General features: G+C 47.8%; 1 protein-coding gene across 1 annotated transcript; it reads left to right on the top strand.

Moving 5' to 3' along the window:
- Window positions 1-1,043: 1,043 nt before the first annotated feature.
- Window positions 1,044-23,678, top strand: LOC129325195 (motor neuron and pancreas homeobox protein 1-like). The gene is made up of 3 exons (XM_054972791.1): window positions 1,044-1,577; window positions 16,434-16,594; window positions 23,082-23,678. Exons 1-3 carry the CDS (start codon window positions 1,142-1,144, stop codon window positions 23,391-23,393), a joined length of 909 nt encoding a protein of 302 aa, XP_054828766.1. The 5' UTR covers window positions 1,044-1,141; the 3' UTR covers window positions 23,394-23,678.
- Window positions 23,679-23,942: the final 264 nt, after the last annotated feature.

Below are 23,942 nucleotides of genomic sequence, written 5' to 3'. Positions count from 1 at the left end.
GGAGTAGTGTCCTTTCCCTTTTAACAGAGACTTAATGAGACGTTATTTACGAAGTGATGTTATTTACCTCCACGGCGTGAAAAGCGTCGGCTGCCCATTAAGCCACCATTAAAGCGGCAGGACATTTTCCTCCAGGCTAGTTAGCAGCCCTACTTTTTAACAAGGAGTCTTACCACGCAATCTTATGCAGGTTGACTCTGTTCTATTGTGTTCAAAAGAGCTAGCGCACCGGATCGTACTCTGAGGGGAGGATACTGGTTTGCCGCCTGCGTGCCTGACCCTGCCAAGGCGGTATTGGTAACAGGCAATAGAAGAGAACCTGATTTTGTTGGTGCATCACTGGGCAAGTTTTCAGGCTACACAGAACTCTTTACAAGGAATGAGAAGCGTTGCATTGGCAGTGCCACGTGCTAATCTGTTGCAGCAAATTCACAGCCTCTGCAGAATCTAGTCTGGCTTCACTGCCCGGGCAGCCCACCCAGCTGAAATACAGCCAGCGTCTTTGCTTCCAGGGAGGCTACGAAGCCTCGTAGCTACAAGGAGCAGCCTCTGACTTCTCTGGACGAAGAGGACGGTGTAATATAAACGCCTGGCTGTTCTCAAGCCGATAACGCCCCCCCCCCCTTCGTGGAAGTACCAGCAGGCGCCTCTAAGCTGTCAGCATCATACCACAACCAACGTGCCAGGCTTTAAGGAGTCACCGGATTCTTCATTGCTGTGACTGGAGAAGCCCCCTAACACGGCGACCCTCTAGAATTCGTGACCTGGGTCGCAGTGCCTGGCCTGGAGGCTGGCGCAGCGCAGCAGTGGGAACAAAGGGGACGGGAGCCAATGGCCAGGTGGGGAGGAGATTTAAAGCCGCCACCTCGTGTGTCGGCCGAGCTCGGAGGCGGGTGGAAAAGGAGGAGCAACCGCAGCTGTAAGAGAGGAAGGGGCGAGCGGGGCGCCCAGGCAAGCAGGTGTGCGCTGCGAGGCGGAAGCTTTGCCAGGCCCCGGAGAAGGCGCTTGAAAGGAGGCCGGAGACTATTGCCCACCGAGGGAGAGTCCTCGGGGTTTCGCCCTTCTCGGAAACACGGGGGAGGCAGCGGCAAAGCGTCCTGCGGGGTCTCTCCAAAGGACTCTCGGATCAGACCGGGGCAGGATGCAGAAACCCCTGGAGAAGTCCCAAAGCTTCCGGATCGACGCCCTGTTGGCAGAGGAACCTGCCCGCCCGGCGCCGAGCGCCTCTCCGGAGAGCTCCGCGGGTAGCCCGGGCTCCTGTGCGCGGACCGAGACGCCCTCTCCCCGCGCGCCCTCCGCCTTGGCCCCTCTGCCGCCCGCTGCCTTCATCCCGAAGCCGGGCTTACTGAACTTGCCCCACCCGGGACTGAGCGCCCTGCCAGCCGTGTACCAGCCCCCGCTCTACCCCATCCCGGCTCTGGCCGGGCAACACCCAGCTTTTGCTTACGCTGCCGGCTTCCCCCACTTGCCTCAGCCGGGCCCGGAGCATCTGAAGGTGGCCACGGTCGCCGGATCGCTCCCGCTGGAGCACTGGATTCGCGCTGGGATCATGGCCCCCCGCTTTCCTGACTTTCACGGTGAGTAAGCCACAAGCTCCGGATATCCGGGAGGAACCCGTGCGCCCGGGGCGCAGAACTAAAATCTTTCCAGTCCACGCCGGCTGGCAGGCACCGGTTTCCCTTCCCGGAGATCAGGCCCAACTTTCCAAGTGACATGATCCCAGAGAAGAGGAAGAATATGTTCTTCCTGGTCTGCCCCCCAGGGCGCATTTCCTTTTTGTTCTGCTCCGGAATGGCACGGGTTCGAGGCCAGTGCAGGGTACCGCATCCTTTGAAAAGGTTATTTACGCGAGTAAGGCTCAAAACCTATCCTAGAGATGAGGGGAAGGAAAATAGGTGGGCAGTTGCTAGGCCAAAGTGTCGTTTTTAAAGATGCTGGGCTTCTTGATCCGTAGCTTCACTCTCAACGGATCTCCAGTTCTTTCCATTTGAGCTAGGCATTCCCGCTCGCTGGTATCTTAATCTTAAAACCAAATGAACTAAAATGAGTTTTTATGTCACTTAGAAAAATTCCCCAGGATTCTTCCGAGTGATATTTCCACTCAGAGTATCTTTCCGATGAGACCAGGACGCAGCAGGCTTTGGGGTGCATGTTGCTCTGAACAACTCTGCCTCTCTGGCTGCACAATCGCAATCGGCAATCCCCCGGCAAATAACCCTGCTCAAACAGTATCATCCCAAGTCTTATTTATACAGGGGCGGGGGGGGGGAATTAGATAGGAAAGTGGGTTTCAGGTCTGGTAGGCCCTGCTGCCGAGTACACGTGACTACGGTTGGAGTCCCGTCTGAATCCCAGCCCTGCTACTGGAGACAGCAGCGCCTCCTCTTACACCGGGCCTTGCTCAGATTTCTTGAGGATGGACAAAATTCCCTTCAAAGGCCGTTTTCGAATCACTCCTCGAAATATTGGCCTGGTCTTCACAAACGGCGAAGGAGGAGAGGACAGAGGTGCCTCTCTCCTGTAGCGCTGCTGCCGATTGAGCGTGGAAGCCCCGTGACTGAACACTTGGCCCCCCTCGCCCCCCCTCTACACTGGGAACTGCGCAGGCGAGAGGAACGGGGAGTCTGGCGTTCTCCACCGCAGCCCAGTCTACATTCTCGCAGCCTCCGCAAAGGTCTTGCCTCCTCTGCAGTGAGGCCAGGGGTGCTTTGGGGAGATGAGCTTCGGAAAGGGGAGGGGGATTATCCCCTGCCTTCCCTACACTGGCACCCCTGTCCTAACCACATTTACCTGGCGGTATTATTCCGATCCAAGTGTGTTGAAGCAGTTAGGAGCTGACAGAGGAGGGTTCCAGTCTTCACTTTGCTTTGGGCCTGTCACTCTTCTTCATCCTAAGCTACGACACGGGGTGGTTGTCAAGAGGATAAAACAGAGAGGGAAAGAATGCTATGAGATACTTCGGCCCCACGTGGGAGAAAAAGCGGGGTATAAGTATCTAAATAAGCGTTAATTTCGAGGGATCGTGCTGGAATCTGTGCCGGAATCATTTAGGATCAAAGTTAAGGCATCTCGCAGCCATTGCTCCGGTTGTTTGGGAGGGGCGGAGAGAGGAGACGGTGACTGGCCGAGAGCTGCAGGCAGGAGACACCTGTTGGCGGGGCTGCCCCAGGCCGGCCCGGTCACCTCTCCGGGCTCCGGTGGGAAGCCAGGCGGCCTCTCGGCCCTGCAGTCCCGCTTGCGGGTTTTCTCACATCAATCACCCGACCCTGGGCAGGGGAAGTCGTAAACGGTTTTGAACTTTAATCTGCCCAAGGTCTCCCGGTGCCTAGGCAGGAGCTGGTGGCGGACTGGAGCGGTTAATTTGTTACCAGTTGGGAAAAGGAACGTTCTTTCTCCCTACTGCCTCTGCCAGAAACATTCAGGAAATGAAAACCTCAAGTTTAGCAGTCGGAGGCGGTGGGTGTGTTTTTATTTATTACTCTTCTAAAACCTCTTTCAAATCGTATGAGTTTCAGAACGATTTAAAACTAGACAGACAGACAGACAATTTTTAAAAACCCTGTGTGTGTATGAGAGAGGGAATCGCCCGCAGACCTACAGCTATCCCCCGGAAAGAGTCTGCGAATGTCCTGCGGTAAAGTCTTATGAATGGTCCCTGTTTATAATACTCGCTTCTCCCCAATTAATTCTATAGGAAGCTCTGGTTTTGACGGGTGAGAGCACGCCTATTTCCGAATGAAAGAATACTTATTTACATAAATATGAATTTATGTATTCCGACAATTGAAGCTCGCAATTTTGAAAACTTCCATTCGAAAAGAACACAGAAAGATCGCCAAATTGTTGGCAACAAAGGCAAAAAAATTTAAACGCCACAGAGATTCCATATTGTTTATAAACAACAAAAACGTAATACACTTTAAAACACTCACATACCATTTAGGTGTGTTTGTTATCTTAAAAGCAACTGTTACATGTTTAGTGGTTTAATAAAAACGTCAGAGTCCGGTGGCACCTTGGAGATTTAACTTAAACCACAATTACTCTGTTTTCCTGGACTCTGGAGCCCCTTTGCTCTTTGTTTTTGCTGGAATTAGTCTAGTCCATTAATAAACATTCCATTAACACATTAGTTCCTGCTTACGTTACTATGTTTCAACAGTAGTATTTTGGGGGACTTTAATTAATAGAACAATTTCTGTCTGTTGCCTCTAAGTATTATGAGAACGGAATAGTTGAAATTCCATACCTCAGCTACAAAGGCCTTTCTTATTACGCTCAGCTAAAACGTTTAGTTAGATTTACACGCAAAATTACAGAATTATTGGTCCACTCCCTGTATTTATTTTTAATGACAACTCGCCCGTATCGGAAGGGATCTAGTATGTGGATTATCTTTTGCTCTTTATTGTCCCCCTTTGTTCCATTACTTTTATACGAATAAAGGAGGACCAGAGGAAAATGTTCCAAAGTGTTTTGTGTACCTTGTAATATTCTGAAGAATGGGGGTGGTGGGGAGAATAATTAGATAACTGAAATAATGAGGGTGAGGGAAAAGTTCTGCAGTGGATGGGGGAAGTTGTTGGGCGAGTGTGTCTGCAAAAAAAGGGGGGGACTCTTGGAAACCCACCCCGAGCTGGGACTGCGAAGAGCCGACGCCTTGCACTGTTTGGAGTCAGTGGTTCTCCTTCCAGATAAGCGCTGGGTTTCGGGGAGAGGAAACAACGAACAATCCCAGTACCTATTTATCCTAGACTCCAAAAGGCAACTCCAATGAAAAGAAAGATGCTGTGTTACTCAGGAGGAGCCAGCGGGGCTAGTGGAATTTCTGCATGAAGCTGCCTTATACTGAGTCAGACCCTTGGGCCATCCAAGCGAATACTGGCTACTCTGACGGGTAGCAGCTCTCCAAGGACTCAGGCAGGGTCTTTCACATCATCACTGCAGATCCTTTACCTGGAGATGCCGGGGATTGAACCTGGGCCCTTCTGCACGTCAAGTAGATGCTCTACTACTGGGACACTACCCTTCTGTGCTGGCCTAAAATCTGGGAGATCCAGGTTCGAATCCCCACTCTACCACGGAAGCTTGCCGCGTGACCTTGGGCCAGTCACACATTTCACCCTAAACCACTTCACAGGGGTGTTGAGAAGATAAAATGGAGGCAGGAAGAAAGATGCTGCAAGCTGATGTATTGTCGAAGGCTGTGACACTGAGAGATCTCTGTCTTTTGGTGCTACACCTCTGAAGATGCCAGCCACAGCTGCTGGCGAAATGTCAGGAACTACAATGCCAAGACCACGGCAATACAGCCCCGAAAACCCACAACAACCATGCTGCAAGCTGCTTTCTCCCCATCGAGGAGGAAGGCGGGGTATAAATGAAGGTTTTTTGGAAAAAAAGATGTTCAGAGCTGAGCTTTGTTTGTGGTTGAAATCCTTGCCCACCAAGGAACAAAGACCTGAAAATGCCTTTACAAAACATTAACGCGCTATTAGAAAACGCCCGAAGGAGACCCGAGTGTTTCCGCGGAAGCAGCAGCCTTCCAAGGCCCGGGCCAGGCCCAGTCCTGCGCTCCCTCAGCGGGGGGGCGCCGCCACTACACCTGCGCTCTCCCGCCTGAACTCAGGCCACGGGCGAAGGCGGCCCTGACCCTCCCGGGCTTTAGGCTCCGCATGTCCGGGATTGTATCGTCGGGCGGCAGGGGAGGAGGCCTGAACCGAGCCTGGGACTTGCACCGGACAGGTCGCGGCACAAGCCGCCCTCTTCCCTCGGCGGCCCTTCCTCGTGGGCCGGTCATTTTGCCGGGCCTGTGGCCGGGAGCGCTGCCCGAGCAGAGTTCCGAGAATGGCCAAAGTTCGTTTCGGGCCTGGTCGGTCTCCTGCAAAGCGCGGAGGGCCCGGAGCGGGCAGGAGAAGGGGCCGCAGCTGGCCCGCCCTCCGGAGGAGGAGGAGGAGGAGGAAACTGGCGCGGGCGCTAACAGCGTGTCGGGGTTCTGGTCCAGCGCCCAGGCACCGGCGAGGACCTCGCGCCTCATTAGCCGGTCGCTGGAGCGGGCCCGGGCCCGGCTGGTTGCATGAAGACTGGGCAGGAGGCGGCGGAGGGAGACGTGCCGGGCCATCTACGCCGCAGCAGCGGGGAGGCAACAACGAACCGCGCCTTGAGGAGGTGAAGGGGCAGCTCATCAACTGCGATGCTTGGACTTGCAATTCGCTAAGGTTTCTCGGGACCGCAGGGCCCTCCCAGTGCAGCCAGAGGCCTCCATTCCGGCGGCCCTTTCCCTGCCTCTTTGCATTCTCGTTGATCTCCCCCCCTCCCTCTATCATCTTTTCACCGATCCGAGTTTCAAAGCCAGCCCTGGTGGGCGAGTTTGCCTTTTCCCACTCGGAGTTTCAACGTCTGTGTTTGTCTGCCACACCCGCCTCCCTCTTCCTTTTCCCTCTTCTCCCTCACAACAGCCCTGTGAGGTAGGCGAAACACAGACAGGGTCACTGGCCCAAGGCTTTATGATAGAAGAGGCATTTGAAATCGATTGTCTCTCGATCTAGGCCGTCACACTAACCACTGCACCATAATAGTTTCGTCAATATATTTAGCCCGTCGGGTTACTTATGCTTTGTTTCAGATTTCTGCAACTTTAATCTTATTACATTGCTTATTGGTTGTCCCATTCTGTTGTCCCATTGACTTACAGTGTGTACTTCAGCTTGAGTCTCAGAGAGTAAGGTGGCCTATAAATAAACAACGTAAATAAATTTTTAAAATGCCATTAATAGGCCTAAATTAAACCTGAAATTCAGCTTCCTACACATTCAAATTTGACCAAAAATGCCCTAGGTTTTTAAATTTGACCCAGAATCGTTTTTAAAATCAAGAACTCTAAATCTTCTGTCCTAGTGGATTTTCAGCAAGTGATCGCATCGTTTTATCAAATCAAGCGCTTTACAATTTTTACATTTTAATATGATTATATATTGCAAATAGAGAAATGATGTTGAATAAAGAGAAGTGTCAGTTTTGGGGGGAAACCCTTATGCATAAATCAAAAGTTCAGTGTTAATTTTTAGTTCTAGAAAAACTGCAAATGAAGGAAGGATCCATTTGAGTCTTGTAGGGCAAGGGTTGTTAAACGAATTCCGCAGGAGTCGCGGTGTAGAGTCTATTGCAGCCAAAGTAAACCAGAATGTTGTGGCGTATTTTAATACCGGAATAAAGTTTCATAGACTGCAGTCGACTTCATCGGACGCTAAAACCAAATACTTTTTCAGATAAGAGAAATGGGTTAGCATGCCCAAAGGAAGAGAGCTTGGACTCGTGAAAGCTCACGCCCTGGAATTCTGGTTGGCCTCTAAGGTGCTACTGGACCCGAATCCTGCTACCCACCTGAAGCTTTTAACAGGCACATTGGATAAACCTTCAATTTGAATGTGCACGGGCTGGCCGCCCTTGTCTTATCGGATGCAGCGGTCGAAAGGGGGCAATTCTGAAAACACAAACAGAAAAGGCCGGCCAGCCACCCTTTCCACGCGGCCAGAGAGGAACTCCAAGGAAGAGAGCCCGAGCGCCTCCCGGCTGACGGCAACACGGTTCCTGAGCCTGCGCATTTCTCTCATGTGTTGTTACGCAATGAGAAGTCGTAAATTTGGTGTGGTTTGGTGTAGTGGTTAAGAGTGTGGGACTCTAGTCTGGAGAGATGGGTCTGATTCCCCACTCCTCCACTTGAAGCCAGCTGGGTGACCTTGGGCTAGTCACAGCTCTCTGGAGCTCTCTCAGCCCCACCCACCTCACAGGACTGGCTGTTGTTGTGCGAAGAGCGCTGCAGTAAATCATTCTGGAAACGTTAAAACGCGCCCAGCCCGCTACAGGGGCGATGATGGAGGGATTTGGTACAGTACAGAACTAAATGCGAGGGACAGCGTAGCACAACGAGGGAGGCGGCCACCAAGACGTTTGTTTCCTTTTCTGTTTAGGACATTTGGAAACCTCAGGACCTGACCCCTTTACTCCGAATTCTGTGAGCCGTGTAGACTTCCTTCCTGCTGAATCTGTGCTTGAGTCCACGAACGTCAATTAGACTGGCGTTATTAATGTAAATTTAGCGAACTCTTGGCCCATTAGAAACGCTACACTTTTCCTACCGTTTGTCCGCTCGGAAGGCCGGTTCGCCAGCGTTACAGCTCTCTCCAAGTGACTTTGTGTGAATTGCCTCTTCGAAGAAGTGTTTTTGACGAGGTAATTTCAGGTGGCACCGAAACTCTGGTGTGGGTCTTATGGTTCATTCACACATGCAGCTCACTACTTCATCAAGCAAGAAACTGCACATGTAGACTCCATTTTCGGCATAAGTAGTTGAATTATCCCCCACAAGTGACCACACTGGCTTGCCTCGGGGCCCATTCTAGATGTGCTTTCAGGTGACAAAGAGGAGAGAGACCGAAGGACTTTACTACCATATGCAGGCAGGGTAGCCTGCAGAGTAGGATAATCCCCGTGAAAGCGGAAAGATTCAAGGATAGGCACCCCAAAGCCCATGCTGGCCAGTCGCATCCCATGGAAGGCAGGCACAGCTCCGCCGTTGGTTTTCAGGGGTGACGATTGCAACCAACCACGAGGCCCTTTTTACTGAAGTCTGTATCGGGTTACACAGAAACGTAGCTCAGGTAGGCGAGCGCGTTTGTTACTCTTTTTTCCTTGAGAAAAAGAAGTGTAATAAACACTTGGCGAGAGATCTCCCATCCGTTCCCTAGTCGGACCCAGATCTGCTTGTCTTTAACAAGGTTACTGGATCGTACTGCGACTCCTTTGCCCCCGTTTGCATCACTTAACACCGAAGATTAGCCCCCTTTTTGCCTTTCTACAATTTTGGGCCCTAATTCGAAGTCTGCCTGCCTGCCCTTCTTAAATTTAGTGGCATGGTGAGACTAAGAAATGTTTATCTCCAGCAAATCAAGGTTTTAATACGTTCCTATTTTGTTTCAAACAGAGGAGGTAATCTGCCTTGTCTCCTTGGTCACGGCCTTATACAGAATGATTCCGACACATGGGCTAAAATGGATCCTTCAGTTTGTCTGTATAAATCATTCCATGCCGACGCGTAAGCGCATGCTCGCAGTGTCTCAGGTGCTGAAATCAACGTTTTCATTTAGCGTTGCAGCCCCAGTCAACAAACTGGCCGGCATACTTGGTTTGCTTAGGATGCCTCTGGTGAAGGAGGACAGCGAAAGGACTGGTCCTCGTCGGGTTCTGATTGCATTTATAGACCAGCCTCTTAGCAGTCTCTCTCTCACACACGCAGTCTGCCTTGAGTCTCCTAAATAGAGGGAGTACATAAATGTGTGCGGGACTTGATTCTAGCACATTTACGTGGTGGCTGTCCTTACCGAGTTGCAGTAAGAAATGCTTATTAGTCGATTACATAGTTGCCTTTTACACCCTTGAATCTTCGGTCGCCAAGAAGATATGATGTGAAGAAAAGGGGCTCCGATTTTGAGCGCTACAACGCCCCAAGTAACAGCAAAGGTTCGGCCTCCGGCGAGAGCGGGCGGGGGGGGGGCACTTCGTTCTCAAGTCCCAGGCAGCGTGGGCAGCATCTTTCCAGTGGGGTGCAACCCAACACCGTCCAGGAGCAGCTTAATCCAGTGCATGTTTACTCGCAAGTAAGCCTCATTAAAATCAATGGGATTTGCTCCCGAGGAATCATCCATAGGATTGTGGTCTTCAGCCCTATGGACTCTCTGTGTCTCTGTGCGTGTGAAGGCGGAGCTCGCCTTCCCTGACCCCAGCAGTGTAGACGGCCCCCCTCGAGAGAGAGGCCTGGGATGAGGCCCAGCCAAATGGGGGTTCCGACCCGGGCCACTCTAGGGTTGTCGCACTGTAGGCCCTCACAGTGCAATCGATTCGGAGAGAACTTTCCGCGGCCGCGGGCTGCGAGTGCGTTTTGCTCCCAAAGGACAGGCGCTGCAGTGCACGCAGGGCTCACTCAGTGGCTTATGTTTAGTCGCTGAGCAGTTCTGTGAAACTTAAAAGCCTAACTATTTGTACATCATTTTTAACCAGCCTCATAAATCATATCATTTCGCATATAGCATCTCCTCCAGAAGTATAGTCTATCGTTTTGTCGGCGTGTTGTCACTATAGTTGAACAAATTACTCCTCTGCGGGTTTTAAGACTTTCCCTTTTTAATCTTGCCATCTCATCATCTTTCATCCCTGCGTCTCCCCCCCTCCTCCTCGCGCCTTTTCATCTATGGATGTGTTCCTATACACAAAGATAAAATAAGATGTTCTTCTTTCTCGAAAATATTTTTCGCCCCCCCCCTCATATGTTCCGGCTTTTAAAATCCATATTTTTACACAAGAAATACACCATTCTGAAGATAAGATCCAGTTGTTAAATGCTGCTAATTCCCATTGATTTAAGCACGTGCTTAGCTTTCGCCCGCTGAAGTGCTGCGGAATTGTCACTGGATGAGGCTACATGTTCTTATCTCTGTGTAAACACAAGTCCACAGTAAAACCTCAAATGTTCTGGGCTAGCAATCCCGTATTATCTAATGCCGAGACACCCTCACCCATCCCGGTATCATTTTATTGTTAATCTGACACTCGTTACTTCGGAGCTTTAAAATTATAGCAGTGTTAGCTTTGCTTTACTTCAGAAAGCAGTCTTCCTTTTAGACTTAGCTTGGCTCTTGGGGATCTGGGAATGTTTTAGAGCTCAGAATGGCAAGGCTTGTTTATTTATTGTATTTGAATCTCGTTTATCAGCCAAAACTGACCTCTCCAAACGTCTCAGAGGAATTTAAAAAGTGTGTGCGCGTGCATGTCCTCCCATCCCCTTGGATCTCGACAGAGCCAGTGTGGTTTAAGGGTTTAGAAAATTGACTAGAACTGGGGAGATTTAAATCCCAATGCCCTTTTTGAAAAATTGATTGTTGTGATTTTTGTGGGAATAAAATGGAGAATGAAACTGCTTTGGGTAGAAAAGCAGAGTATGACTAGCTAAACAACATCAAAATGAAACAGCGAGGACAAAAAAAATAAAACACAGAGATATTATGAACCATGATATAGCTGGGGTTGCCAACTAGAATGTCCTGTCCCTTTAACAGAAGCTTAAGGGGATATTATTTTCCTCCATGCCACAAAAAACTTCATCTGCCCATTTCCACAAATTAAGCCTCTGTTAAAGGGACAGGACTTTTTTCTCCAGATGTGGTAGGGAGTCCCTAATGATTAATTGATAGAGTCCGTAGGCTGTTGTTTTCTCTCTAGCAGAAGGAATAATCACAGCTCAGTTCATGGTATCCTATCTGCATGTACACCCACCCAGACAGAAATGTGACTGTGCAAAGCTTTGTTCAACTCTGAGCTGATACCAGGTTTTAACCTGATGAAATAAGGAAAACAAAATAATGGTGTGCCGAGCATTCAACAATTCTGTCATCTTGATGACCTTCATGGTTATTCAAAACTCAGATTTACTTGGTAAAGTTTAGCACTTTTTAAAAGCATATTCTAGGGTGATCTGGTTAATTAAAAAAGAAGCTAGGATAATAATGGCACGAAAGTTAAAATTAAAAGTTCTATTATCATTGATATCTGAAATTAAACATGCAAGGATCAGGTGGGAAATGGCCATTCATCTTCTTCCTAGGTCAGGTCCTCTTAATATAGAACATTTTCTCTTGCCTGCCATGCAAGGGGTGATAGAAGGCCCGTATTAACTGCTTGCATTTGCTGTGGTGATGATGGAGCAAGCATCAGGTTCAGACGTGTTATATTTTTATGTTGTCCAGGTGACAAAAGGCACAGGAAAAAAAGAACAATGCAGAAGTTCACAGTTGTGCAGAACAGTGAGGCGAAGGCAGCAGCAATACAGCAATACAATTCTTCCTGGGAAATGAATTTGGTATATTCCAGCTGTGATGTTTTTGAGGCCTTCTATATGCACACCCAGGAATCTTTCCCAGTATTTTAATGCCTGAGACTGAAAATGATACCAAAAAGAAAATAATAAACTGACACTTTGCTGACTGTGGAACTATTGCTGCAGATAAGTTACTTCAGCTTTGTTAAGCTCAGGCATGTGTTAACCAGGATTTGATACATGTATGCTTTTCTCTGCCATAATGTCAAGAACATTCACATTATGAGATTAAAAACTTCACATTTAGAATCAGAATATGAATGTGCAGCTTGAAATTTCCCATGTAAATACCTGGAAATGTTGGTCAGTTTTGAATATTTGCACATATGCATTTCCACTGTAAGGGATCTAGGACACAGAAGAGGTTCGTTTGTCTTTATCTCATGCTTAGCAATGGGACTTTCTGTAGTGCCCCCCAACTGCAATGGAGAAAAATGTCCTGTCTTTTAACAGAGGCTTCATGTATGGAAATAGGTAGTTGAAGCTTTTCATAAAATGGAGGTAAATAACACCACTTGGTAAATAACATCCCATTAAGCCTCTATTAAAGGTGCAGGACTTTTTTCTTCAAGCCAGCTGGCAACCCTTCCTTTCTAACTTCTTTGTAACAGCCTATTCAGATCCTTAGTATCCTTCTCCATCACAGGTGAGGTAGTCAAGGCAACTCCTTGATACCGAAAACAAAAATATACATGACACCCTATGTAGAAGGGGCTATGGTTCCAAGTCACAGCACATTATTTATTTAAAACATTTTAAAGGCACCTTTCCACTCAACTTAGGGTCCCCAAGGCAAAAACAAAAACATTAAAACAAGATTAAAAATTCAAATATATAAAAACAATTCAAAACAATGTATAAAAAGCAACCTTCTGCCTCACCTTCATCAGGGAGTGGCGTGTCAGCCCTTTTCCACCTTCTCTTCCCATTCTGTTGGGATGGGCCCTTTTTCCAGTGCCATTTTTGCCTCCCTGTCTGTCCTGTTGGGAGGTGTGGGACTGCAGCAAGACCCAGCCCCAGTGAAGGTGATGTGAGTGATGAAGGCTTCCCTGCAGTGCCTAGGGGAGAAGGAGGAGGGTGACACGGCAGTTTCCCCATGGTGCAGTGGGAGAAGAGTGGCTGTGATTTGCCTAAGTGGCTAGAAATCTCTGGGTCAGCCATGTGGCCATCACTATATCCTCTGGCAGTGAATCCCACAATTTAATTACTCATTGAATAAAGAGGTGTTTCCTTTTATCTGCCCTAAAAATAGCCCATCAACTTCATTGGGTAGCCTTGAGTTCTAGTATTTTGGGAGAGGAAGAAAAGTTTGCTCTATCCACCGTCTCCACCCCATGCATAATTTTATAAACCTGTATCATGCTTTCCCCTACTGCCTTTTTTCTAAACTGAAAAGTCCCAGATTCTCCAGCCTTTTGTCATAGGAAAGATGTGTCAACCCCTTAATCTCCCCCCCCCCCCCCGCTTCTTTTGCGCTTTTCCCGGCTTTGAGATACAACAATTAGAAATTTACACATTATTCCAAATGAGGCTACGGTATAGCTCCATACAAGGTCATTGTAATATTGGCCATTTTGGTTTCAATTCCTTTTATAATCCTCCCCACCTTGGAGTTCACCTTTTTCATTGCTGCCACATACTGAGTTGACAGTTCATTGAGCTATCCATTACATCCCTAAGATCTCTTCTCCTCAGTCTCAGTCAGTGCATGCCTTATTTGCACCAGTTTGGTGTAGTGGTTAAGAATGCGGGACCCTAATCTGGAGAATCGAGTTTGATTCCTCCACTTGAAGCCATCTGGGTGACCTTGGGTCAGTCACAACTTCTGGGATCTCTCTCAGCCCCACCTAGTTGCTGTTGTGGGGGTAATAATGGCATGCTTTGTAAACCACTCTGAGTGGGTATTAAGTCATCCTGAAGCAATTAAGTCATCCTGAAGCACTTACAAACAAATCAAATAGCACCAGTCCCAATTCTCATTCTTGTGGGACCCCACTGTCCATTTCCTTTCATTGCAGGAACTGACCATTTATTCCTACTTTCTACTTCCTGTTGTTTAACCCATTTTTAATCTGTAAAAGGGCCTGCCCTCCAGCTCATGATTGTGAAGTTTACACAGCATCTTCAATGAGATATCTTGTCAATAGCCTTTTAGAAGTCTAAACACACATTGTCTACTGGATTGCCCTTAGCCACACACTTGTTAACCTTCTCAAAGAATGCTGTTGAGACATGACTTCCTTTGCAGAAGTCATGCTGATTTTTACTCAGCAGGCACTAGCTTACTTTGTCTGCACTCACCATTACTGTAAACAGCCAAATCCAACTACTGTTTTAAACAAATGAGATTTAAATTCTGTTGAAAAAAACTTTAAATAGAAACGTTCTCAGTTTTGACACCATCTGAATTTTCGGAATGCCCCTGGTAACCAGCTAGGAATTTGCTCCAAGAATTGATTCAGGATGTAACTAATCTGTTTTCTTGTACTCTGTGAAGCAACATGGCCAGTGACAATGCATCTATATTATTATTAATATACATTTAATGTTACCGTATTAGGTTATATCATGTTATCATATCATGTTATCATTATGTATTGTTGGCAGGAGTAGGAGCCCCATGACTTAGATAGTAGGAAAAGGATTTTTAAAACAGGGCTGTTCAAAGCCAAGTAGTACAGCCTAATGCTGAATGAAACCCTTTGTTGACAATCTCTAGAAATGGAGGGCTTCACTGTCATGACTGGCAGATGAGCTTCTTACATTATTCCTTCCTCATTCACCTCAGCAATTGGGAATTAGAATTACCTCCTAGACAACTAGGATAGTAAATATATTACTATGGGGTACAGCAATTTCCCTTTGCAGACCACCCATGTTTTGCTTAGTGATCAAAGTGTATAGTGCGTTTTCCTGCAACTCCCATAACGTTTTTCCTGGTACTTCGTACCTGTCTGTTCCTGCCCGCACCACTGAGTGTCTGTTCTCTATTTAATGAAGGGCAGTAAAAGCTAATCCTGGAGGTAGCCCATAAAGTTGGTGATAATAGGGGGATTGAGCGTGTAGGGCAAGCGGTCCCCCTCAAAGCTTCTTTTGTTTGGCCTCCCTCCTGATTCAGCAGTCTGCTCTGATAAAGGCTCATTAGCAAGATAGGTGCTCTTAGGACATTGTGGAGCGGGGCTGCCTTTATCACTGTTGGAGACAGCTGGGGGTAATTAAATACACCTTAGGCTAATAAAGGAGGTTTAATTTCACCAACGGAATTGATTGTGATTGTTAAAATGAACACTGATAACATATCAAGCTGTTTAATATCAGCCAGGCAATAAAATCATTACTGGAAGGGAAGGTGATGGGGCTCAACACATCAGGCCTGTGTCTCCTCATAGAATTTTCTAGGCCTCACAAATGCCACCGCTTGTAAGAGTAAGATTTAAAAACAGAATGATGGACAGATGATTTTCCAGAGGAGAAAACCGGGGAAGTTGCATCTGGTGCTGAGGTGAAAGGGTGATGCACACAAACACTTTCACCCTTTAGGAAAGGCATCCCCTTTTCATGGTTACCAGCCATTCATGGAATTTGCAGAGCACAACTGTCCTGTTTTCCCCTCCCACTGCTGGCTAAGGAGGAGGATCAGTGAAAAAAAGTGATGGCATCTACAGCTGTATCCTTCTCCACCTCCCATTAGGTATTATATTCTTTGATAAGCCATTGGCACTTTTTGAGGCACCACTTGCAGACACACATTTGCAAGCAAATGAACAACACAGGCCACATGATGGTAGGACCTGGCTACCGTGTATATGGGGCTTATCCCTTATGACCAGTGATATGTGGCCATAGAAGGGACATTATCATAATTACAAGCATTGCTAAATGATAAATGTGATGTTCCTTTAGGTGTATGTGTCCAACAGGACCTAACATTTTTTATAGTTAGAGAAGGGAGAAGTGACAGTGATGGAAACGGGAAGATGTAGATTTAAACTCTGCTGTAGCAGTTCCTAGAAAAACTGGAAGAGGCTTCTGTGTATTGAACATTACCAGTGCAAATTCTGCATTAAAAGAACATATGGTTACATACAAGAAAATGCTACAAGTGAAAGGCTGAATTCACATATGCCCCTGACTTTCAGCCAAGTCTTTTGCTGTTCGTATGTACACAAGGAAATGGACAGTTCTGTATATGCTTTTACTAGGTTTCTGAATCAATTGCTGCACATGCAGGAAGGCTTTTCAACCTTCCTGAATTTTGCAACATATTCATGGTTTTGCTTGATGCTGGCAAGTGTCATGCAGGCACAGCGCAGTTTCTAAACACCTTTATTTGCATATGTGATTGTTCGGTCTAAAATTCTACAACTCTTCTGGCTTAGGTAGCAATGGAAGGAGGGTTTATATATATGCATACATTCCCCTTTTCTTTGGCACATAGTCCAGCATATTGGCTGTATCTTTCTGGGTCACATACACACATCCTGACTCTTGGTTTCTCTTCCAGCTGTCCCACAGTCTGGACTCATGGGAAAATGTCGTCGGCCTCGGACAGCTTTTACCAGCCAGCAGCTTCTTGAGCTGGAGAACCAGTTCAAGATCAACAAGTACTTATCACGGCCCAAACGTTTTGAGGTGGCTACTTCATTGATGCTAACCGAGACTCAGGTATAGCCTGGTGAGGGAGACCATGTATGATCTTTAAAATTGTCAAGGAGAAGTTGGTGTAGCTGTAGCAGGCTCCAACAGGCCACTCAGTTTACCAAATGAACACACATAACCATCATTATTTTAAAATAAATTAATGTAAATGCTAGTGTCTGTTCTCCAACAGCTTTGCAGAGAGTTACAATAGAGCACATATATCAGCTTGGAGCAGTGTGGCAAGAAGTACTTACCAATAGCATGTAGTATGCATCATTTTATTTGGGCCCAAAGATAACATGAGAGCATTAGAGTACCAGAGATCTGAAGTCTAGGTGGGAGTTGCACTGGCCCACTAACATTGCACACATGATGAGATTGTGTGCATAGTGGTTCAGTTTAGGCCCAGTTAAACTGGTTGTGTAAAACATCATATGGGTACAGCTGCAGGTGGGTAGCTGGGTTGGTCTGCCGTAGAAGAACAAGATTCAAGTCCAGCAGCACCTTAAAGACCAAATAGATTCCCAGGGTGTAAGTGTTTGAGAGTCAAAGCTCAGTTTCGTCAGATACATGGGTACATTCTTCTGACCTAACAACATGATATGTAAGTGCCTTAGCCCTGAAAGGTAAGAAGAAGGGCATTTCTTTCTCTAGGGGTTTCCTCATAGAGGTATGGCTATTATTACACAGGACCTGAAACCTACAGGAGGAAAATTTTGACATATAACAAGCAGTAGATTGGCGAGACCCCTGAGCTCTATGAACAATGCATTTGTGCTGGTAAACCAAAACAAACTTCCATGGGTTGAATGTTAAATATTTCTGTCCCTGAATTACCATTAGAATATTTCCATCAATTATTTTAATATGTTTTGGATCTCTTTCAGTAATTCTGAGACCCTCAGTCTATGAAATAAGAATTGTGGAAATTAGTCCTAAATATTCTAAGAGACAGGATACAAAATTTGGTTGAGAGCCTGTATCTTTAAGTGATAGAGAATTTCCCAGGCAGCATTTCGACCAATGTCTGTGGAGTTACAGCCTACAGGAATGCACAAAGTAAAAAATAGCAGAGGTAGTAGAATGAAAATAGCATAATTTTCTGAGTTTGCTTAATGGCTTCAAAAGGAGGAGATACAGTTCATAAGACCATGTGGAAATGACATGGGAATAAGGTTAGTTCAAGTGTAATCAAGGCCTCTTCCTTATCCTCAGCTTTGCACTGGGTTTTCTGAGTATTCAGCCCAAGAGGGTTAGATCTGCTTATTAATTGGTTCTGGATCCCATAAAGCTTTGTTTTTTTAAAATTCTGCACTTGAGGGAGTAGAGTCTCCTAATAGGTTATCATCCACTTCTGTAGGCAGTGAGTACTTAATATCACTGCAAGATATCAAATCTGTTACTTATCTTAATATTAGGCTTTAAAAAAAGGTCAGTTTGTTTGGAAGAAGGCAAGAAAGGGTGCTCAAAAGGGCAATCTCTTTTCCTACTCATACAGCACAATCCTAAGACCTGCTGTACTGCTGGCGCCCACATGCCCACGTACATCTGGTGCCACTTGTCTCCTCCCTAAGGATTTTTGCAGGAGAGCTATGCCAGCGGCCGAGCCTGGCAAGGCGAGGCCACAGCAGGAGGCACATGCCCCACTGTTCACCTGACAATCCTGTCACCATCCCTCAATGGCCCCGCTGACCCCATGACAGGCCCACAAGTAGTAAGCAAAGGTGCAGCCAATGTGTGGACCATATTCCCCACTGCCCGTTGACACCTCTGCCTCCTTGCCAGAGAGCAGGAAGCGGGTGGTGACCACATGCCCCTGCAGTTACAGCACCTGCATAGAGGCACCAGGCTGGGGGGAAGCCATCCAGGGGGAAGCTCTGGTGCCATAAGGGTGGTCCCTTTCACTGATTTGGTAGACAATAGGCCCACACCCCTGCTGAGGGTGCTAAACCACCTGCTGGGGCCCAGGTTGGGGAGACGGGTGGGGGCCATCTCCTCAGCCATGTCATCCACAGCCTTGTGACACCCTTCAAAGCTGGCATTGCATATCCCACCTCCCCCACCTGACCACACACACGTGAATGTGAAGGGGGCCACTCTCTGCCCCCAATCCCCTGTTGCTGCAAAGGATCTCTTTATGTAGATAAGGGGAGCATCCTGACGAAAACCGCTCTTGGGCATGCCCTGCCGGGGAGATGCTCATGGGAATCTCACTCTGGATGTTGCTGCAGCTGCCCTGTGTCCTCCTGCACCTGCTGGCCAGCCTCCCTAGGCAAGAGAGCCACTTGCTATGACCAAAAGCACCCTCTGGAAATCATGAGCAGGGAGACCAGGAGTGGGAGGCTCATCCAGCTTGGGCAGCCTTCGGGCTATCTGGGCCAGTCTGATTGGTACTGTTAACCTGGCAAGTACTGTAAGACAGCTGGAGCATGCTTGCACCATCACACACTTGCTCAAATCTCCCTAGACCGATATTCCTTGTAGAAGCACTGTTCTGGGGAGGAGTCATGCCCCCCTCCACTGCTTCTTTTTCTTTAGAAGTCTCTGGGTTAATGGTCCCAGTTGGAACAGGGGTATGGCAGGCAGCTACCTGACCAGATTGCCACTGTCACTGGTGAAGAGAAGAACCCTGTGGTGTCAGCCCCACTCTGAGGGTTCCTTGGAGATGGGGGTATCCCCCCAGCATGTGTGTGCATGCAGCATGGGGGCCAGTCTCCCCAGATCATTCCTTCCCCTCAGATGCAATGGCCATCTGCCTGATATCTCAGGCCCTAGCGACACAGGGGGAGGGAAGACAGTGTTTCCCCCCACTCACAGGCGAGACCCAACATCCCACCCCATTTGCCACACTGCCATGTCAGGGGGTGGGTGGGTGGGACAGAGGCAGCATGCAGCAGCAACCCCCAAGGGAACGATGGGCCCCTCTCCATTCAGGGACTGAGCCACCCAACAGGGCAGAGGTGCCAGGTGGCTCGTTGGGGCAGCCATTTTCCTGGCAGCCCAAGACCAGGGACTATCCTTGGGAATGTGCCATGGGGCTGCCCCAGGGGGACTGGGGGTGGGGGTGGGGAGTTATTCTCAGCTATAGGTGAGCCAAGAGGCAGGGAGGGAGTAGTTGTTCGACACAGACTTTATTGAACTGCCAAAAGTGAAGAGGATGACTGGCTGCACGTTGCCAACTTCCCTTGGCTGGGATAGGAGCTGCGCCTGTTTGTGCAGTAGACAGAGCTGAGAGCCATTACTCACGCTGCCTTCTCAGGAGCAGGGCTGAGTTGTGGGCTGCCCAGGGAACAGCTCTGGGGGTCAACTGGCAGCTGCGAAGGATCAGTGGGGGCTGGAACAGCCAGGCTCCTTGGCCTTCCTGATGGGTTGCAACCTGCCTGAAAGGAAAGCAGACATGTGGTGAGTGGTCGGGCATCATGCAAGCCTCAGCCAGGTCTGCCACATCCTGGGAGGGTGTTTATGGGTGGGGGCAGCAGTGGCAGCTCCATTGTCACAGCTGCTGCTGGCAACCCGATGATGGATACCCCACTGGCAAGCAAGTGCTCCTCGTCTGCATCTGGCTATTCTATTGTGGCTGCTTGGAGCTCTGATCCTGTGAGGGAGACAATCAAGGGCTTGTGCACTCCCCATTGTCTAGGATTTACCAGTGAGTACCCCGTCTGCACTCTCTCCTCTGCTCAAGGGATGGGGCTCAGCTGAGGGAGTCTGAATACAGCCTTGGCATGGGCTGCTAGGAGCCCTCCCCCCAAACAGCTGCATCGAGCATGACTCTCTGAGTGACTGCCTCTTTGGCCGGCATGGACCATGCCTCCCCACCAGTGAGCTTCAACCACAGAGGTTGCTGCTGGGGAGCACCAGTGAGTGGAGAGGGTGGTCTGGTGTGAAAAAGATGGCTCCTCAGCTCCTTCCTACTTGTTGGTATGTCCTTGCCCTTCCCCCAGCTAGGTCTCAGTTCTGGGTAACCTATAAGGCAACTTGGGTGGTGGTTGTTAGTCAGACATTCTGGACTTAGCTCTCCTCCCATGTGTGAATGCAAGGTACATCTCATTTTTCACAAAGTTCCCCCAGCTCAATCTTGCCCCACCACCATGTGCACTCTCTCCTGCATCACGCTCTAAGTCCCCAAGGCAGACAGTGCTTGGGCAGAGCCTCTGGCTATGTCCCAACTTACCTGGGTTCATGAGTGACCCACCCAAAGGTTATGTAGGGTGGGCAGGGGATTGATTGGCTGCTGGGAAGGGAGCTCAGCTGCTATGGGGGTGTAAGCAGATTGGTTGCCATGGCAATTGGCACCCTATGCTCTGCCAGGCCGCTTGGGTGGGGCCAGGCACAGGGGGGAGGGAGGTGAGTTCTCCCCTACAATGGGTGGCTATGGGCTACGCTATCATTTGTCATGGTGTAACTTCCTGCTGCTGCAGGGGGCATTCCCATGCCTGGAACAGCTTAGGGGGTGGACTAACTTGCACCCCCCAGCCCACCCGCTTGCCTGCTGGAGCAGAGACTTATATGCTCCAGTTATGAATGTGCCTGTCCCCTGTGGCACTAGAAGAGGATGTGGGCGGAACTGAGCTGGGCTGCTGCACCACCGTAGGGGATGTTATGATGGCATAAGTCTGGGATATGCCGATGTAACTTCTAGTTGGCTTCCAGGGTGCTTTTGCCCCGCCCCCCCTTCAAGATTGCATGGCGTATTATACAGGGAGGGAGGACCACAAAGACAGACTGAAGTACAATTTAACAGAATCACTGTAAAATAACTATATCTATAGCTAATCATAATGTGAAAGAGAGAGTGTGGAAGTCTCCCTATCACAAGTTTCCTATCTTTTAACAACTGACTCCCTCACTGTCTCCCTCTCACACAGCAGAAAGACTCATTAAACCAAGTCAGCGTCCTCGTTAGGACATAGTAAAAAGAAAAATTCCCAAACACTCAAGCCTGCCAAAAAAGCTTCTTTAAGATAACAGCCCGCAACCAGTAAACCAGAAAGAAGAAAATAATAGGAATTAAAAGAAGAATTAAGATTAAAATTGAGATAAATTAAAAGAACTCTCCATGGAGCAGAAAACACCACCTCCCAGCTCAAAGTGAAAATGGAAGTTGAGGGAACTGAACCAAGTGGTGTCTGGTTTCTACTTCCGCTCTAGAAAAATGCCATGTTTCTGCTGCGGACTTTCTGGGGGGAAGACAGATGTCAGTGGTTTTGTCTGTGCAGCCTTTTTGTTGTTTTTTGCACACTGTAATGTTTGGATGTTACAGAGGGTTGTCTGATTGGCTGAGGTGCTCTGGAGGGAAACTTTAAATTAAGTGGGATTCAGTTTTTATGTTATCCATTGCAGCATTTCTCCCCCCCTCCCCAACATCAATAAAACAAGAACAACATTGTTTTTTAAAAAATTAAAAATGGGAGAAAACAAAATGTCAACCTGATAGCTTCTTGTTGTGAGAAGATGATTTACTGCTAAGGTTAGAGTGCACATACAACATGAAACAAACATCACAACATTTTAAAAAAAGGATTATTTCCAAGACTGGTGGGGAAAGAAAGGGGAGGAGAGGGTGTAATTACACATTGCTGTTCAACCAATCAGGATGCAGAGGGATATAGGGGAGAAAGAGCCAGGGCTTACACTGAAGAAAACATTCTGCACTTCAAAAAAATAAAGGCAGTCTTTACTTCAATGAAAAAAAAATCAGAGTACATGCACAGGGAGAAAAACAACTGAAAACCTGGGGGAAGGCTGTTCCTGTATCCGGTGTAGCCTTTAACCATGCAGAATGAAAAAAACTCTGGGAAGCAGTTGGGAGACTGAATTAGGGTATTTTGACTATGTGTGTAGAACTTGAAGGACACACAGAAGCTGTATGGGGCCAGAACCAGCAAAAAAGCTGCGTGTGGAAAAGACCCAAGACAGGAAATTGCGAAAGAGATCATGGTGCGGAATATGAGAAGACACACAGTTATAAGGACATAGAAGCAGAGGAGTTAGCCGTGTTAGTCTGTGGTAGCAAAATCAAAAAGAGTCCAGTAGCAGCTTTAAGACTAACCAATTTTATTGTAGCATAAGCTTTCGAGAATCAAGTTCTGTACCATGCATCTGACAAAGAGAACTTGATTCTCGAAAGCTTATGCTACAATAAAATTGGTTAGTCTTAAAGCTGCTACTGGACTCTTTTTGAGTTATAAAGACAGCATGTGTGAAACAGTGCTGTATTGATGTGTTGGTGAGCTCATTCTTGTACAGGAGGGAGAAGAACTGCTTGGAGGTAAGATGTCTCTCTTGGATATTTAATCCAAACAATTTCATATCATACTCTACCATTTTGCTTTCTGGAAGAGGAATTCCAAACTGTTGGGGGGCTGGAATCAAGTCCTCTCACCAGTCCCTCTTTCTCTTTGCTCTGAGAAAGGGTATCATCTATACATGATCTCCACAGAGGCCTTTTTGCCATGCAAGAGAAATGTCTTCAAAATGGAATCCTCATCAGTCTGCCCATCTCTTGCAGGTAAAGATCTGGTTTCAGAACCGTAGAATGAAATGGAAGCGTAGTCGGAAAGCCAAGGAGCAGGTGGCACAAGCAGAGACTGAGAAACAGAGGGGGACGAGCAAGGCTTCAGAGAAACTGCTGCCCAGAGAAGCCCAAGGGCAGGAGGAGGAAGAGGAAAGTGGTGGTGACCAGTTTAGCAGGCACAGCGCCGACGTGGAATTTCTGCACCATAATGCTGACAACTTCAGTTACAGCCCAGATTCCTCATGTTCAGAGGAGGAGGAGGATGAGCAGAGCTCCAACCACAGGGAGATGAGTTTGCTATTATGAGCAGACTATAACCCAACAGGTAGGGCAGTGTGTGCATCCTGGAAACAGGATGAAGAACCAGCTGTAGCCCACAAAAAATGGGTTTACACCCTCCTTCTGCCAATGGACTAAAAGACTACACCTGGGCTGGTGTCCTGGGGAGACTTTGTCAATTAATTTATGTGTGTTGGAGTATATTTATCTTGTCATTGTTCTATTGGTGCATCGGAGGGGGTATGCCCCCAATCTTGGTATTCTTGCTTGGTATCCCACCCACCTTGGTATAAAGACATTATCCTCAGCATATTAGCAGACTATGATTTCCTTTTCTGAAAATGGTTCCTAATCCCACTTCATCAAATAATTGCTGCAATCTCCCTGAGATGACACTAGAAGTTTGCTCCCCCATTCTATGTTTCATTAGTGGTGCAACAAATGCCACTTCAATCCTGACAGCCTTTACAGAGGAAGGGCAGGACTTTATCTCAACAACGTCAGTTTACAAAGGGAAAATCCACCTTATTGGGTATATCCTTTTGGAGGAAGACAAAAAAGGCCAGGTGTAGATGG

Source organism: Eublepharis macularius, chromosome 2, assembly GCF_028583425.1.
Source record: "Eublepharis macularius isolate TG4126 chromosome 2, MPM_Emac_v1.0, whole genome shotgun sequence".
Taxonomy (NCBI): domain Eukaryota; kingdom Metazoa; phylum Chordata; class Lepidosauria; order Squamata; family Eublepharidae; genus Eublepharis; species Eublepharis macularius.
Note: the sequence above shows the minus strand (reverse complement) of the source record. Positions and strands in the feature narration are given on the sequence as shown.

Coding starts and splice junctions, on each gene's coding strand:
- LOC129325195 (XM_054972791.1), top strand. CDS start 1,142: ATGCAGAAACCCCTGGAGAAGTCCCAAAGCTTCCGGATCGACGCCCTG. Junction 1,578..16,433: donor CCGCTTTCCTGACTTTCACG/GTGAGTAAGCCA, acceptor TTTCTCTTCCAG/CTGTCCCACAGTCTGGACTC. Junction 16,595..23,081: donor TGATGCTAACCGAGACTCAG/GTATAGCCTGGT, acceptor CATCTCTTGCAG/GTAAAGATCTGGTTTCAGAA.